General features: G+C 47.4%; 1 protein-coding gene across 2 annotated transcripts in view; it reads left to right on the top strand.

The window, feature by feature from the left end:
- Nucleotides 1-16,385, top strand: part of TLK2 (tousled like kinase 2) — a 153,801-nt gene that overhangs the window by 78,006 nt on the left and 59,410 nt on the right. For both annotated transcript variants that reach the window (XM_073582335.1, XM_073582336.1), the window contains exons 12-13: nucleotides 1,102-1,168; nucleotides 1,251-1,348. In XM_073582335.1, coding sequence (XP_073438436.1) covers nucleotides 1,102-1,168; nucleotides 1,251-1,348 — 165 coding nt within the window. The remainder of the gene's footprint in view (nucleotides 1-1,101; nucleotides 1,169-1,250; nucleotides 1,349-16,385) is intronic.

Below are 16,385 nucleotides of genomic sequence, written 5' to 3'. Positions count from 1 at the left end.
CACTGTGTACTTACAATTGATTTTTTGCCTTTCTAACCAGCTAATTCTTCTCCTTTCCATTAGGTCTATGACATCACTTGATTAAAAACTGACTAGCAGAATCCTTCTAAGCTCTATGTGGATACAGAAGGTCAATTTTCCCTGCATGAGTCACTGAAAAAGTCAATGGCAGGGGGAGGGGGAAGCAACTGGCTCAGGAGCTAAACAGGGGAATATTTTCTGCAGGGACAAGAGACTTCCTGTTGCTACATAGAGCAGATAAAAGAAGAATTAGCTGGCTAGAAAGGAAAAATGAGCAATTATAAGTACATAGTGCTGTATAATTGATGACCGCAGGATATTAAGAGGATAAAAACTTTCATGGGGGTGCTTCTTTAACCCCTTCACGGCATAAAACGTATATACCCCTTTGATGCGGGTTCCGGCGCTGAGCGCGCAACTTTTCCAGCGTGTGACAGCTGATTTGTTCAGCTGTCTTGTGCCCCTAACAGCTGCGGGTTGAATTGCGGCGTTCATAGTATGTGAGCATTTCTGCTTGCTATATGTAGCACAAGCAATCAGAAGATCGCAGTTTCAAGTTCCCTAGGGAGACTTATCAAAATATTAAATTTAAATAATCCAATCGCTTAAACGGTGTAGCAAAAAAAATCAAAATGCCGGAATTACGGTCACTGGAACATTGCAATAAGTTAGAACTAACAGGCATTCAAAACATGGTATCTACCCCAAAATAGTATCAATGAAAATATCAGCTTGGTGATATGTTTGGTATCTGCGAACTCATAAAGACGTGGAGAATCATAATAGCAGGTCAGTTTTAGTATTTAATAAACATGGTGGAAAAAAAATTTGTGGAATTGCACTTTTTTGAAATTTCATCATGCTTGGAATTTTTCTCCTGTTTTCCAGTACATCATGTAGTAAAATCAAAGGTGTTGTTCAAAAGTACAACTCATCCCACAAAAAAACAAGCCCTCACACGGCCATATTGATGGAAGAATAAAGTTATGGCTCTGGGAAGAAGGGGAGCAAGAAATCGAAAATGGCCCAGGGGTGAAGGGGTAAAAAAACCTTTAAAAGGTTTTACTTTTTTGTTTGCAGGTTAACTTTAGCAGAGTATCATGAACAGGAGGAAATATTCAAACTTCGACTAGGTCACCTAAAAAAAGTAAGAATCAAGTAATTACTCATTGTCACTGTCATTTTTGTTTGCATCTAAATTAATGTGATTTTGGGGTTTTTTTGTGCAGGAAGAAGCTGAAATACAAGCAGAGCTGGAACGCCTTGAAAGAGTAAGGAATTTGCACATTAGGGAGTTGAAACGAATACACAATGAAGATAACTCACAGTAAGTGTATTCCATGAATGATCCACCTGTTTGTTCTTTGTGTGAATTTAAATGATCATTTCTTTCAGTATGTAAATAAGAAGTGAGGGCTACAGGGGAAGGGACTACTTTTCTTTTGGATTAGTATGTATAATAAAAATAGTGCTGTATGATTGCTTCCAGTGCTCTTCAGACAGACTAAGACCGGGTTCATATTGCAATAAGGGTGTGCGTTTAACGCATTCTTTACATAGTCGCATTAACGCTATGTAACGGATGCGTTAACGCACCCATACACTGCTATAGACGAGCGCATCGCTAACGCATGTCATATTCGGCATGCGTTAGCGATGTGCCTTCATTCTGTGACGGACCCTTTGACGCGGTCTGCAGGGTTCGGGGGTCCATGATCTCCTAAAGCGATCCACAGAAGGCAGTTGTGCTAGCCCAGTCCTTTAACGCATATGTTGAACGAACTGCATGGGGGGGGCGGCACCTTGTTCGGTGTGCGGAGCAGCCAGGGATTGTATCATGGAGCACTGTCTTTTATACACATGAATGGACCGTCTGCTCCACAGAAATCCAGGAAACATTTCAGCTGGTTGATGGCCTGTTCTGATCCAGACTTTGCATGCAAAGACTTCATTCCACTCCTCAGATCCTGTCTTCTCCATCCTGCCCTGGCGGTGTGAAAGCGAGGCGACAGGCGCAGTCCGGGGAAGCAGGCTGGGTGGAAATGTAGCCATATAGTAATGATGAAATAAATGAGACCCTTCTCTTCAGCTGTCTCACCAGCCTTCCCCTGACTGCATCTAACTGGAGGTCATGCTGCCCCCTCTATTACTCCAGACCCGTGTGCAGGTGCTCAGCCAGAACCACCCTAGAATGGGTCCCCTTTCTGCAGATAATACTGCCATAGTGTTCTCACATAATACCACCATATAGACCACACATAATACCGCCATATAGTTCTCGCATAATACCGCCGTATAGTTCTCGCATAATACCGCCGTATAGTTCTCGCATAATACCGCCGTATAGTTCTCACATAATACCGCCATACATTTCTCACATAATACCGCCATACATTTCTCACATAATACCGCCATATAGCTCACTCATAATACCGCCATATAGCTCTCACCTACTACCGCCATATACAGTACAGACCAAAAGTTTGGACACACTTTCTTATTCAAAGTTTTCTTTATTTTCATGACTATGAAATTTGTAGATTCACTCTGAAGGCATCAAAACTATGAATTAACACGTGGAATTAGATGATTACCAAAAAAGTGTGAAACAACTGAAACTATGTCTTATATTATAGGTTCTTCAGAGTAGCCATCTTTTGCTTTGATTACTGCTTTACACACTCTTGGCATTCTCTTGATGAGCTTCAAGAGGTAGTCACTGGAAATAGTTTTCACTTCACAGTGTGCCCTGTCAGGTTTAATAAGTGTGATTTCTTGCCTTATAATGAGGTTGGGACCATCAGTTGTGTTGTGCAGCAGTCTGGTGGATACACAGCTGATTGTCCTACTGAATAGACTGTTATAATTTGTATTATGGCAAGAAAAAAGCTGCTAAGTAAATAAAAACGAGTGGCCATTACTTTAAGAAATGAATGTCAGTCAGTCCGAAAAATTGGGAAAACTTTGAAAGTGTCCCCAAGTGCAGTGGCAAAAACCATCAAGCGCTACAAAGAAACTGGTTCACATGAGGACCGCCCCAGGAAAGGAAGACCAAGAGTCACCTCTGCTGCAGAGGAGAAGTTCATCTGAGTCACCAGCCTCAGAAATCGCAGGTTAACAGCAGCTCAGATTAGAGACCAGGTCAATGCCACACAGAGTTCTAGCAGCAGACACATCTCTATAACAACTGTTAAGAGGAGACTTTGTGCAGCAGGCCTTCATGGTAAAATAGCTGCTAGGAAACCACTGCTAAGGACAGGCAACAAGCAGAAGAGACTTGTTTGGGCTAAAGAACACAAGGAATGGACATTAGACCAGTGGAAATCTGTGCTTTGGTCTGATGAGTCCAAATGTGAGATCTTTGGTTCCAACCACCGTGTCTTTGTGCGACGCAGAAAAGGTGAACGGATGGACTCTACATTCCGGTTTCCCACCCTGAATCATGGAGGAGGAGGTGGGATGGTGTGGGGGTGCTTTGCTGGTGACACTGTTGGGGATTTATTCAAAATTGAAGGCATACTGAACCAGAATGGCTACCACAGCATCTTGCAGCGGCATGCTATTCCATTCGGTTTAGTTGGACCATTATTTATTTTTCAACAGGACAATGACCCCAAACACACCTCCAGGCTGTGTAAGGGCTGTTTGACCAAGAAGGAGCGTGATGGGGTGCTACGCCAGATGACCTGGCCTCCACAGTCACCAGACCTGAACCCAATCGAGATGGTTTTGTGGTGAACTGGACCGCAGAGTGAAGGCAAAAGGGCCAACAAGTGCTAAGCATCTCTGGGAACTCTTTCAAGACCGTTGGAAGACCATTTCCGGTGACTACCTCTTGAAGCTCATCAAGAGAATGCCAAGAGTGTGCAAAGCAGTAATCAAAGCAAAAGGTGGCTACTTTGAAGAACCTAGAATATGTCATATTTTCAGTTGTTTCACACTTTTTTGTTAATTATATAATTCCACATGTGTTAATTCATAGTTTTGATGCCTTCAGAGTGAATCTACAGTTTTCATAGTCATGAAAATAAAGAAAACGCTTTGAATGAGAAGGTGTGTCCAAACTTTTGGTCTGTACTGTAGCTCTCACCTAATACCGCCATATAGCTCTCACCCAACACCGCCGTATAGCTCTCACCCAACACCGCACACGGCTCAGCAGACAGTATGTCTGTATGTCACTGTCCTTCTCAGACAGCCATAAAAGCCAAGGGGACGGTGCCAGCTTACCGGAGATCACTGGGGCTGTTGTGTGAGTGGGGAGGTGGAGACAGAGCAGGAGAGAAGGACACAGTGGAGCAGGGAAGCGTGTGAGGAGCATATGATGTCTGCTCAGAACGTACAGTGCAGTGCCTGGGAGTAACAGGACAGATGAGTATGGAGGCAAGTCACCAGCACTCACTGCTCTCCATCCTCCAGCTCCAGTGAGCGCTTCTCTCCTCTGCTGTCCACCTTCTCCGCATCTACAGCTTGTCCTCAGTTCTCACAACACAGGACCTGTCATGTCAGAAGTGAACAGTACAGCTTCTGTCATAACAGGTCCTGTGATAGAGGGTAAGTGGAACTCAGCGGATAGCACTGGGCTACAGTAAAATGGCACCCAGCCACACCCACAGCAGTGAATTGTGCAGCCCACAGGGGTGTGCCCAGTTCACTGCTAGTGCGGCTGCAATGTTAGAGATAGGGTCTCCTATGCCCAGGGCAGCCATATTTGCAGACTGTATGTCATGCAGCGACCATTACAGACCTGCAAAGCAAAATGGCAGCGCCCAGTGGCTACATTAAAACATTATTACAAAAAAAAACATAAATCCTAGTTAGTACAACATTTGCTGAAACATGTTTTGTTACTTACTTTTTTTTTTGCAAATTATATAAAATTGCGGTACCATCCCTTTACGATATATCCTACAAGAGACATGGAGTACGAAGTCCAAAATATGATAAAAGAACAGTTTTATTACAAATCATATAGAAAGATGACAGTAGGTGTCTTCATTATACAGAAATTGGAGGCAATGGCTCACAGTGTCAACAAATATTTTACATGTCCACAAGAAAAACACCAGGCATGGGATACAAGATGCACTTAGGCTATGTGCACACGTTGCGGATTCCGCGCGGAAACGCAGGTAAAGTGACCTGCGGTTTGGTCTGCGGTTTTGCCCTGCGGTTTCACACCTCTACTATGGTAAAGGTATGAAACCACTGCGGAATCCGCACAAACAATTGACATGCTGCGGTTTGTAAACCGCAGCAAAACCGCGTGGAAAAATCCACAGCGTTTTTGAAACCCCATAGGGTTTCATTGTACTGTACATGGTAAGCGGAACTGCTGCGTTTCCGCAGGGCCAAAACCGCTGCGGAAACGCCTCAGAATCCGCAACGTGTGCACATAGCCTAATAACCAAGGCTGTGGAGTCAGTAAGCCAATCCTCCGACTCCTCAATTTCCATGACCACGACTCCAACTCCCTCATACGTGGCTCATGTTTAAGTGATAAATTTATTGTAGTAAAATGGGAACATCAGGCTTTGTATCATTATGATACAATAATCAAGCCATTTAGCTAGAACATAAAATATATTTCTCCTTCTCCTCATTGGGGGACACAGGACCATGGGTGTATACTCCTGCCACTAGGAGACACTAAGTGAATATAAATAAGCTAGCTCCTCCTCCTCTGCAGTATACACCTACCACTGGCTCCAGCCGAACCAGTTCGTGCTTAGTGTCTGTAGGAGGCACATGGGTCTGGTCTTCAGACCACAATTTTTTATTTTCTATTTTTATTTTTAATCTTTTTAACGGATTACAAGGGGCGACTGATCCCTTCAGGGTTTCGATCTCCCCAAACCAACAACATGCAGGAACGTGGAGTGTCGCCTCCACGTACCCCCTCCTGCACCGTTACAAGATATCCCTGAGCTCTACGGGGCAACGGGTCCCTTCAGGGCACAGCTCTCCCCACACCACCAACAGACGGGAACATGGAGTGTTGCCTCCATGTAACCCCTTCTGCAGCCAGGCCTATTATAGCCAGACCAATAGCCCTGTCCCATCCTGAGGGAATGAAGCCCTAGGATGAACAGAAGCACTGGTGGCGTCTGTGCAAACCCCCCCCCTCCCCACTGCATCACCACTGACAGAACAGTGGGGATGGTAGGAGGCGGACGATCCCTCTCCACCATCCCTTCGCCAGGGAGGTGGATGGAGGGTTGTTCCTGCACCGTCCACACTGCACCACCTGACCTGCAAGCAGATCAGTCTGAGCTCTGCACTTCTCAACGGGCCTTTCGGATCACGACTGGTAAGTGCCTGGGTCAAGTTCGGCGGGTGGGGGAGCTCCTGAGCGCGCATCGCTTCCCGATGCTGCATCCCGCTTTCTTCATCCTCGCCCCTTGATGCGTTCAGCTGCCCACTCTCTTGGCGCTTCTTGCATGGGGTGAGACCGCCTTCTGGGATTGGATTCCCAGCTGCCATTTTTAATACTGGCCACCTTTCCACTCGTGGCTGACTATTTAATTCCTGATGCTGCATTCTACTCTGTTCCCAGCGGGTGAACTGGACGGCATATTCGCTTATTCTACCTGGGGAATTTCACAGAGGACCGGGGGGACTGGGACCTGGATAAGATCTAACCTGCACACGGGGACGGATTACCTATTGGCCCTTTTATTATTCTTATTATTCTTATTATTCATTTATATAGCGCCATTTATTCCATGGCACTTTACATATGAAAAGGCGAAATATAGACAAGTACAATAAACATGTGTAAGACAAGAGACACACAAGTACAGAAGGAGAGAGGACCCTGCCCGCGAGGTCTCACAGTCTACAGTAACCCTCTGGGTTAGTAGCCACTGTTCCCTTTAGTGACATATTAACAGGGATCAGGGTCATACTGGGTACACTATGTCACTCTCCTAAGGCAGGGGTCCCCAATCTGTAGCTTGGGAGCTACATGTGTCTCGCGGTCCCATGAATTGTGGCTTGCGGCTGTCTGCTAGCTTGGCGCATTAGCTCTAGGTCCATTAAACAGGTATGAAGAGCAAATCTCAAAATGGTGAATTTTGTGAGTAACCCTACACAGAAGAGCAGATCTGGATGCACATATACTGGTCTTAAGGTACTGTCACACTAAGTGATATCGCTAGCAATATCGCTATAACTTGTGACGTTATAGCGATATTGCTAGCGACATCGCTGTGTCTGATACTTACCTACGACCCGCTGCTTATCGCTGATCGCGCGAGAACGTTCAGGACCGCTTCTCGTTGTCAGCTTCCTGTGGAGAGACGAGCGTGGTGCCGGGCGGGAGGACGCAGGATCGCCTAGTGTGACAGGTAAGTAGCGACCCCTGTCCCCAGCGATGTCGCTGGTGAGATCTGCCTGTGTGGCAGCTCACTAGTGACCACTTAGCGATGTACCAGCGATCCTGACCGCGTCATATCGCTGGTACATCGCTAAGTGTGACAGTACCTCTAGGCATTTAGAGAGAATTTAATTATGATACACTGGAAACAGGATGATACTACCTGTCAGAGGAGTTGCTTGAAGATGGATGTGACAGTGTGTTGAGAGTGCTGGGTGGGAAAATACTGAATGGGGGCATTGTGGGGACCAATGGATATAGGTATACTGATTCTGGGTGATTTCTGTGGAAAAGCTTTAGTTATCATTATACCCGTAATGGTGGCTTTGGTTGCCATTACTGTGAGTGGAGCTGGATGTGGCTTGCGACCCTCTCTGAGCTGAATGTGGCTCTCTAGGTCAGAAAAGTTGGGGACCACTGCTCTAAGGCTATGTGCACACACTGCAGATTCACCTGCAGGTTTTTTCCCGTGGAACCGCAGGTAAAACCGCAGGTAAAGTGACCTGCGGTTTGGCCTGCGGTTTCACACCTCTACTATGTTAAAGGTGTGAAACCGCAGCAGAATCCGCAGAAACAATTGACATGCTGCGGAAAAAAACCTGCAGCTTTTCTGCAGGTAAAAAACCGCAGCGTGAGCACTGCGGTTTTGAAAACCCATAGGCTAACATGGTAAAGTACCATGTCTGCGGAACTGCTGCAGTTCTGCAGGGCCAAAACCGCAGCAAAAACCGCAGCGTGTGCACATGGCCTAAGGCATCCAGAAAGCCTAACAAGCCACATACAGTTTTTCACCTCATGTACCACCTGCAAGACTTACCACGGGGACAGAATCTGCCATTCTGCAAAGCCTGTGATCCCGAATGCGCTCAGGAGCCGCTACCGAACCAAGTGTACCTAGTCCCCCTAAGTGGGCTTCATCACTGTCCCAGTCCATGGCTTCACTAACTAAAGCGATTGAGTCCCTACAAGATCCCTTCATAGGTCGGGGCATTCGACTGCCTGTATTAGAGAGTTCCTCTACCTCACGGGAACGTCGGCCAGCAAAATCTTCACAGGCAATCTAGGTAACGGCCCCATAGCACGTCTCCCAGGCCTTCTCGCGCCACGACATCCGTGAGTTCTGTTTCCCGCTCCCCCTCATCAGCGGTTCACAGCGATTAGAGCTCTGAGTACGAGTCTGGCGGCTCCCTCAACCTGGACTCACTGGAGTATCAGGTGATGGTGGATTCTCTCATTGAAGCCATCAACCAGACTTTGAGGGTTGACGAGGACTCTATCCCTGCCCCGGATCACGCGGTGTCCTTCAAGTGGATCAAACGTCCTCATAGTGTGTTCGCCAACCACCCCAAGTTTCAGGACTTTGTCCGGCCGCTCCCTATGCTGTCGAACTAACGCTTCACAGGTCAGTAGCCTCTTGAGGCGAGAGACCCTTTTTCATCGGACCTGCGGAAGTAATAGACTGAATCCCCTCCAGTCGATCCACCCGTATCTTGCCTGGCCTCCAAAACCCTCCTTTCCTTACCGGATTGATCCTCGATTAAAAATCCCACTGATCGTCAGATCGAGCATCTCACTCGCTCAGTGTTTGAAACCTCTGGCTCGGCACTCTCTCTTTTGCGCTGCATGGATTGCTAAAGCTTTGGTTTCCTGGGCGTATTCCCTAACCAAAACCATTTAGGATAGTAATCTTCCCCCGGAGGCAGCGGATCTGGCCAATTAGATTTCCCTAGCGGGAGACTATTTGGTGCACGCCTCCCTGGATGCGGCTAACTGCCCTGCTCTTGTAGCCTCTAAGGCCATCACCATTAGATGGGCACTGTGGCTCAGTGAATGACGAGCGGACTCTGCGTTGAAAAAGTCCCTAACATCTCTGCCTTACCTGAGCGGTCGTTTATTCGGGGGAAAAGCTGGATCACATTATATCTGACGCCACAGGAGGGAGTAAATTCTTCCCCCAGCAAAGGACCAAGGCGACCTTTTCGCCGTCCGCAACAATATAGTTTTCAGTCTTCCGTCAGCAACAGTCGTGGAAGAGCTGACCCAAAGAGTCCAGATCTAAAGATCCAGGTCCCATAGATTCTTGGCTCAATGACTCGTGGCATTATCCTGTCGACACCTGCAGAGTAGGCGGCTGTCTACTTCTGTTTCGTCATGCCTGGCTTTGTCGTTCACGACAAATGGGTCAGGGACCTGGTGTCCTCCGGATGCAAAATAGAATTTTCCATTACGTCCCTCCGGACAGCACTTTGGAGGTAGACCTTCCTTGACCTATAGCGCGACAGAATCACAGAGAGGTTAAAAGGTCCCTCCCACCTCGAGCTTCCAGTGTTTCTCCTGTCCCAACAGGGGACGGTTGTATGAGAAGTTGCTCCTAGAGTGAAGGTAGCCTGTGGACGATTTACCGCTTCCCCCCCCCCCACCCTGCAGGCGGTTCGTGGCTGATTTCCCTCTGGGTGGAGGTCCCTCAGCCATCAATCGCTGTATCAGACGGTCTCAGGGATCGGAGGTCTCGGCCTTCCCTTCCCCCTGTCAAGCCGACCATGGCCGGCACCTCTCGGAGAGGTGCCTCAGCCAACAGTCAGCCTGCACAATGGGCTCAGGGGGATCATGCAAACCTTCCCCCTGTCAAGCAGCCCGGGGCTGACATTTCTTGGTGGGGAGTCTCCCAGGCGCAGAGACCAGTCGGGTAGAGCCGCTTCTTCCCAATGTGGGGGCTCTCGGTTCGGATGCCGGCCAGCAAAACACCACTACATCCAGAAGTTACGCGGTGGAGAAGACCATCGCGCCTGCAGTAATGTTAGAGCGGGGCCCTGGGACGCAAGGTCGGCGTGAACACGAAAGTGCAGAACGAGACAGGCAATAGGCTAGGTTCCTGGATCTCGTGGGGCACAGGAGAGGAAATCTTTGGCAGTAATGCAACATTCCTGACCAGATTCCGCTTCCCTCCATGGTGGGCTCTCGGCATGTGCTGCATCCGGGCCTAGAGCCTCATGTGCTGAGATGTGTTTTCACATATACGCAGCTAGGCCGTGGACCTCTAGGCTATAGTAAGGCCATCTTTCCAGGCTACATCTCACGATGTGACTTCAGGTTAGTTGCAGGTCATGTCTGCACATAGCCTTTTGACTGGACACATGGAGGTAATGCAGCACATGGTCTCCATGAAGGCTACCCTCCAGCTGTGGCTCATTAATTAGCTCCTACAGGTGGAGCCAGTCTCACAAATGAGATGTAACATTCAGAGTGGAGGTTTTTCCGGAACTCTGATTGCTCTCTTGGATGTAACTGTGGGCCTGGTCTCTCGTTTGGCACCTTTTAAGCATGGCCGTAGTCTGTGAATTGTATTGCATCATAGTGCCTCTGTGCATCATATTGCATCATAGTGCCTCCATGCATCATAGTGCCTCTATGCATCATATTGAATCATAGTGCTTCATAGTGCCTTTGTGCATAACATTGCCTCATAGTGCTTCATTGTGCCTCTGTGCATCATATGACTTCATAGTGCCTTTGTGCATCATATGACTTCATAGTGCCTCTATGCATCATATTGCTTCATAGTTCCGCTATGCATCATATTGCTTCATAATGCCTCTATGCAACATATTGCACCATAGTGCTTCATAGTGCCTTTGTGCATAACATTGCATCATAGTTCTTCATAGTGCCTTTGTGCATCATATTGCATCGTAGCGCTTCGGTGCCTCAAGGTGTCATTAGTGTCATAGTACATCGGTGCTTCATAGTACATCAGGCTTTGTGTCTCTGGCTTAGGCCTTCTGACTTGTGCCTTGTTGCGTGGCCGCACTTTGTATGGTCCGCCACCACTTCACATTTTGTCTCTGGCCTCAACTCCGGTTATAAAATCCTCGTGTTTTGAGACCCAGATCCAGCTTCTGTTGCTTCATTCTTTGCAACTGGGCTTAGCCAGACGAACTGCTATGCTTGAATTGGCCTAGTAACTTAGGATTTCTTCTGTTTGGAACAGAACTCTCAAGTGAGTTACTGCCTTGAGTGCTAAAGGCAAGTCTCTTTCATACTTAGCCTTAAAGGGAGACATACGTCTATGGGGTTCATCCTATAAATGGACTTACTACTGTTCTGGGTGCAGGAAATCCCACGAGGTGGAAGAAAAGAATCCTTCCCGACTCCACATATGGCAGTCGAACTAGTTTCCTTGATCAACACCTGGTAGACAGATTCTTGTCCCATTAATACGTTGTATTATATTTACCAGGGATGGCATCACTGCTTTTTGCACCTTGTGGTGAATCGGCAGCACTGCGTCATGTGGCTACAATTAGAGGATCTCATACTTACTGCTCTTACAGAAGTCAGGGCTCCTAAGGTAAAAGAATCTGTATCCAGGACTCTTACAGTTGAGAACCCATAGTCCCTCTGCCTCCCAGTATACAGTCCCCTCTGTGATGGGAGGAAACCTACTTTCCGCTAGTTATAGCGTGTGGTTCCTCCCACCATGGCAGTCGAGGTGTATAAATATCACTAAGAAGATTGCCTTTTAGGATATAATATATAAATAAATAAGTTGACCCATTTACAATGTCTGGGCTAATGACTTGTATAGAGGCAGTTTCAAATTATATCTCATGTCAAAGGATTTTTACCAACAACCCCCCACCACCACCACCACTTTCATCAATTCCGATGAAGGAACGTTCCTGTGTTAAGCACATGCAGCCGATTACTGGTCTGTACAGTCCTCATTTTATTGTGGCTGTGGCTATCACCATACTTTTGCTGGGCAATAAGGTTTTAAAATCTATTCTGTGACTGCAGTTTAAGTATCTATCACAATAACTGTAATTCACTTTGGTTCATTATTGGTATTGGGGTACAACGGTTGTGTTTCACTCTGTTTCTACTGCATATCTTGTTTACCACATTCTGAAATTGGCCATTGCAGACATATATCAGACACTCACTACGGTGATTATCTTTGTGGATCTCTTTAGATACAGTGCCTACAAGTAGTATTCAACCCCCTGCAGATTTAGCAGGTTTACACATTGGGAATTAACTTGGCATTGTGACATTTGGACTGTAGATCAGCCTGGAAGTGTGAAATGCACTGCAGCAAAAAAGAATGTTATTTCTTTGTTTAATTTTTTTTTAAATTGTGAAAAGTTTATTCAGAGGGTCATTTATTATTCAACCCCTCAAACCACCAGATTTCTGTTTGGTTCCCCTAAAGTATTAAGAAGTATTTCAGGCACAAAGAACAATGAGCTTCACATGTTTGGATTAATTATCTCTTTTTCCAGCCTTTTCTGACTATTTAAGACCCTCCCCAAACTTGTGAACAGCACTCATATATGGTCAACATGGGAAAGACAAAGGAGCATTCCAAGGCCATCAGAGACAAGATCGTGGAGGGTCACAAGGCTGGCAAGGGGTACAAAACCCTTTCCAAGGAGTTGGGCCTACCTGTCTCCACTGTTGGGAGCATCATCCGGAAGTGGAAGGCTTATGGAACTACTGTTAGCCTTCCACAGCCTGGACAGCCTTTGAAAGTTTCCTCCCGTGCCGAGGCCAGGCTTGTCCGAAGAGTCAAGGCTAACCCAAGGACAACAAGGAAGGAGCTCCGGGAAGATCTCATGGCAGTGGGGACATTGGTTTCAGTCAATACCATAAGTAACGTACTCCACCGCAATGGTCTCCATTCCAGACGAGCCCGTAAGGTACCTTTACTTTCAAAGCGTCATGTCAAGGCTCGTCTACAGTTTGCTCATGATCACTTGGAGGACTCTGAGACAGACTGGTTCAAGGTTCTCTGGTCTGATGAGACCAAGATCAAGATCTTTGGTGCCAACCACACACGTGACGTTTGGAGACTGGATGGCACTGCATACGACCCCAAGAATACCATCCCTACAGTCAAGCATGGTGGTGGCAGCATCATGCTGTGGGGCTGTTTCTCAGCCAAGGGGCCTGGCCATCTGGTCCGCATCCATGGGAAGATGGATAGCACGGCCTACCTGGAGATTTTGGCCAAGAACCTCCGCTCCTCCATCAAGGATCTTAAGATGGGTCGTCATTTCATCTTCCAACAAGACAACGACCCAAATCACACAGACAAGAAAACCAAGGCCTGGTTCAAGAGGCAAAAAATCAAGGTGTTGGAGTGGCCTAGTCAGTCTCCTGACCTTAACCCAATTGAAAACTTGTGGAAGGAGCTCAAGATTAAAGTCCACATGAGACACCCAAAGAACCTAGATAACTTGGAGAAGATCTGCATGGAGGAGTGGGCCAAGATAACTCCAGAGACCTGTGCCGGCCTGATCAGGTCTTATAAAAGACGATTATTAGCTGTAATTGCAAACAAGGGTTATTCCACAAAAAATTAAACCTAGGGGTTGAATAATAATTGACCCACACTTTTATGTTTAAAATTTATTAAAATTTAACTGAGCAACATAAATTTTTGGTTTGTAAGATTTATGCATCTGTTAATAAATCCTGCTCTTGTGTGAAGTTTGAAGGCTCTAACTTATTTGCATCTTATCAAACCTGCTAAATCTGCAGGGGGTTGAATACTACTTGTAGGCACTGTATCTATATTTTCATCTTTCAAATCATTTCTATATCTAGACTGTTTCTTGCCTGGGACTATGAACCTTGGGCTTCTGTACCCACCCTGGGACCTTTCTTTGGTATTCTCCATGGTGCTGCCCGGAGGGACGTAATGGAAAAAGGGAATTAGGCCTACCTGTAATTCTGTTTCCAGGTGGTCCTTCAGGACGGCACCCTTAATTCCCTCCCTTATGTTTGTCTTTAGGCTGCTTTTACACTTGTTTTTGCGGGCCGATTTTGCGGCCCCAATAGATTTCTTTGGGGCCGCAAAATTGGCCCGCAATAATTCCACGGTGTGCCGTACGGTCGTGAGGGCTGTATTTGCGGCCATGATGAAAGATCGAGCTTGCGCGATCTTTTATACGGCGTACGGACACGGCCCCCATTGTAAATCAATGGGGCCGCAAAAAGAAACGGAAGTTCGTTTTTGTAGCGCACCGTGACTTCCTGTTTTGCGGAACACCATTTTTTCCAATACTATTTCAATAGCATTGGAAAAATAAAAAACGGCGATCAACAACTTTTTTGCGGCCCGTTGTTGCGGCAGACTGTAAAAATTGCGGCGATACGGCCTGCAAAAACAGCGGGAAGTGTAAAAGTAGCCTTTGGCTTGCACGGGATTGATCTTCTGGCAGATTGTGCAATCCATCAGGTCGCCATAGCTCGAGATTGAGATGGAGCCGTTAAGGGGTCTTACGCATTTGTAAGGGCGTGTTTAGACCATTTCCATCCATCCTTCTGTGGTACTATGAAAAAACACTGGAGGGTGGAGGTGAGAGGGGCCTTTTAACCTTTCTGTGATCCTGTCCCGCAGTCCTGAGGGACGACCTGGAAACAGAAATACCGGTAGGTCTAATTCCCTTTTTGTCATCACCTAAATGGAGAAGGGAGTTTCTAGCATCCCATCGACATCCAAGATGCTTACCTTCATATCCCGATCTTTCCCCCTCACCAGAAGTTTCTGTGCTTCGCTGTCCGCGAGGAACATTTCCAGTTCACAGCCTTGCCCTTCGGGCTCACCTCCACCCCCAGAGTGTTCACAAAGGTCATAGCGGCCATCATGTCCTTTCTGCACTCTCGGGGTTTGGTCGTTATGCCATACTTAGACGACCTTCCAATCAATGGCCAGTCTTTCCAAGCCTGCGCGGAGTGTGTCCATATCACTTTGGATGCGCTTTCTCGCCTGGGCTGGCTGATAGGTTTAGCCAACTCCCCCCCCCCCCCCCCCCCCCCGTTCCAGCTCAGCAGATTTCCTTTTTGGGAATGACCCGGGAAACCTCCTGAGGGTTGGTGATTCTCCCTTGAGACAAGGTTTTAGCCCTTCAACAGGGAGCCCGGGCATTTTGTCGCCCATATCCTCATTCCATCCGATTCAGCATGGGAGTCCTGGGCAAGATGTTGGCAGCGATGGAAGCTGTTTCTTTCGCCCAGCTACACCTCTGTAGCATGCGCTTCTGGCACCCTGGGACAGGAACACGTTCTCCCTCGACTGCCTGTGCCATTGCCTCTGCAGGTCAAGCAGGCGCTTAGATGGTGGACGTTACAGTCTTCCCTCACCCAAGGGAAATTCTTTCTCCTGGTTCATTGGCTGGTGGTCTCCACCGACACCAGTCTTCTCGACTGGGGAGCTTTCTTTCGTCATCACACTGCCCAGGGGAGCTGGTCACCTCGGGAGTCGCGCCTTCTGATTAACGTCCTGGAGATTTGGGCGATTCGGTTGTCTCTGTGGCGGTTTCATCACCTCCTGGCGGGTCGCCCCATTTGAATACATTTGGACAACGCCACGGTTGTGGCATATATCAACCATCAAGGGAGCTCCCGCAGCAGGGCGGCAATGTGCAAGGTGAAACACATCTTCCGCTGGGCCAAGAAGAACCACTGTCATCTCAGCAGTGCACATTTTGGGCGTGAAAAACTGGGCGGCGGACTTCCTCAGCCGTCAGGGTCTCACCTCAGGAGAGTGGTCACTCCATCCGGAGGTCTTTCAACAGATCTGTTACCGCTGGGGGACGCCGGACATGGATCTGATAGGTATGTCTAAAGACACACTGATAGGGAATTTAGATTGTGAGCCCCATCGGGGACAGTGATGATAATATGTGCAAATTGTAAAGCGCTGCGGAATATGTTAGCGCTATATAAAAATAAAGATTATTATTATTATCTGATGACATCAAGGCTAAACGCCAAGGTGCCAGAGTTCATAGCCTGGTCACGGAATCCAGAGGCCATTGGGGCATATGCACTGGTCCCTCCGTGGCATCAGTTTCGGCTTCTGTACGTGTTTCCACCACTCCCGTTGCTCCTGAAGGTCATCAGGAAGATCAAGGCGGAAGGACTTCCAGTGATCCTTGTAGCCCCGGATTGGCCGCACCCGGTGTGGTACACGGAGCTG

Source organism: Dendrobates tinctorius, unplaced genomic scaffold (genome assembly GCF_039654945.1).
Source record: "Dendrobates tinctorius isolate UK_male_01 unplaced genomic scaffold, ASM3965494v1 ptg000071l, whole genome shotgun sequence".
Taxonomy (NCBI): domain Eukaryota; kingdom Metazoa; phylum Chordata; class Amphibia; order Anura; family Dendrobatidae; genus Dendrobates; species Dendrobates tinctorius.
The sequence above is the reverse complement of the archived record's forward strand: the minus strand, read 5'-3'. Positions and strand labels throughout refer to the sequence as shown.